This window comes from Egretta garzetta, unplaced genomic scaffold, assembly GCF_000687185.1.
Source record: "Egretta garzetta isolate BGI_Z169 unplaced genomic scaffold, ASM68718v1 scaffold2307, whole genome shotgun sequence".
NCBI lineage: Eukaryota > Metazoa > Chordata > Aves > Pelecaniformes > Ardeidae > Egretta > Egretta garzetta.
In genome coordinates, this window is record NW_009260372.1 from 1 (window position 1) to 240 (window position 240).

General features: G+C 69.6%; 1 protein-coding gene across 1 annotated transcript in view; it reads left to right on the forward strand.

Annotated features, from left to right (window-relative positions):
• Window positions 1–53: 53 nt before the first annotated feature.
• Window positions 54–240, forward strand: part of LOC118452732 (dedicator of cytokinesis protein 2-like) — a gene marked incomplete at both ends in the record, with an annotated part of 5,292 nt that continues 5,105 nt past the window's right edge. Inside the window, one exon of the mRNA XM_035898500.1 lies at window positions 54–155. Coding sequence (XP_035754393.1) covers window positions 54–155 — 102 coding nt within the window. The remainder of the gene's footprint in view (window positions 156–240) is intronic.

Genomic DNA, 240 nt, shown 5'->3' on the forward strand with positions numbered 1-240 from the left:
CCCCCCCCGGCCTCCGCAGGATCCTCTCGCTGGACCTGGTGGTGCGTGACGAGGACGAGAACATCCTGGACCCCGACAGGACCAGCGTCATCAGCCTCTTCCAGGCGCACAAGAAAGCTGCGCAGACCATCATGCAGCGCATCCAGGAGGAGATGGTGAGAGCCAGCCCCCCCAGCGCACCCACCCCTCCCTGCTGGGAGCCTGCTGCCCCACGCGTGGCCGTGCCGTGCCGGGGGCTGC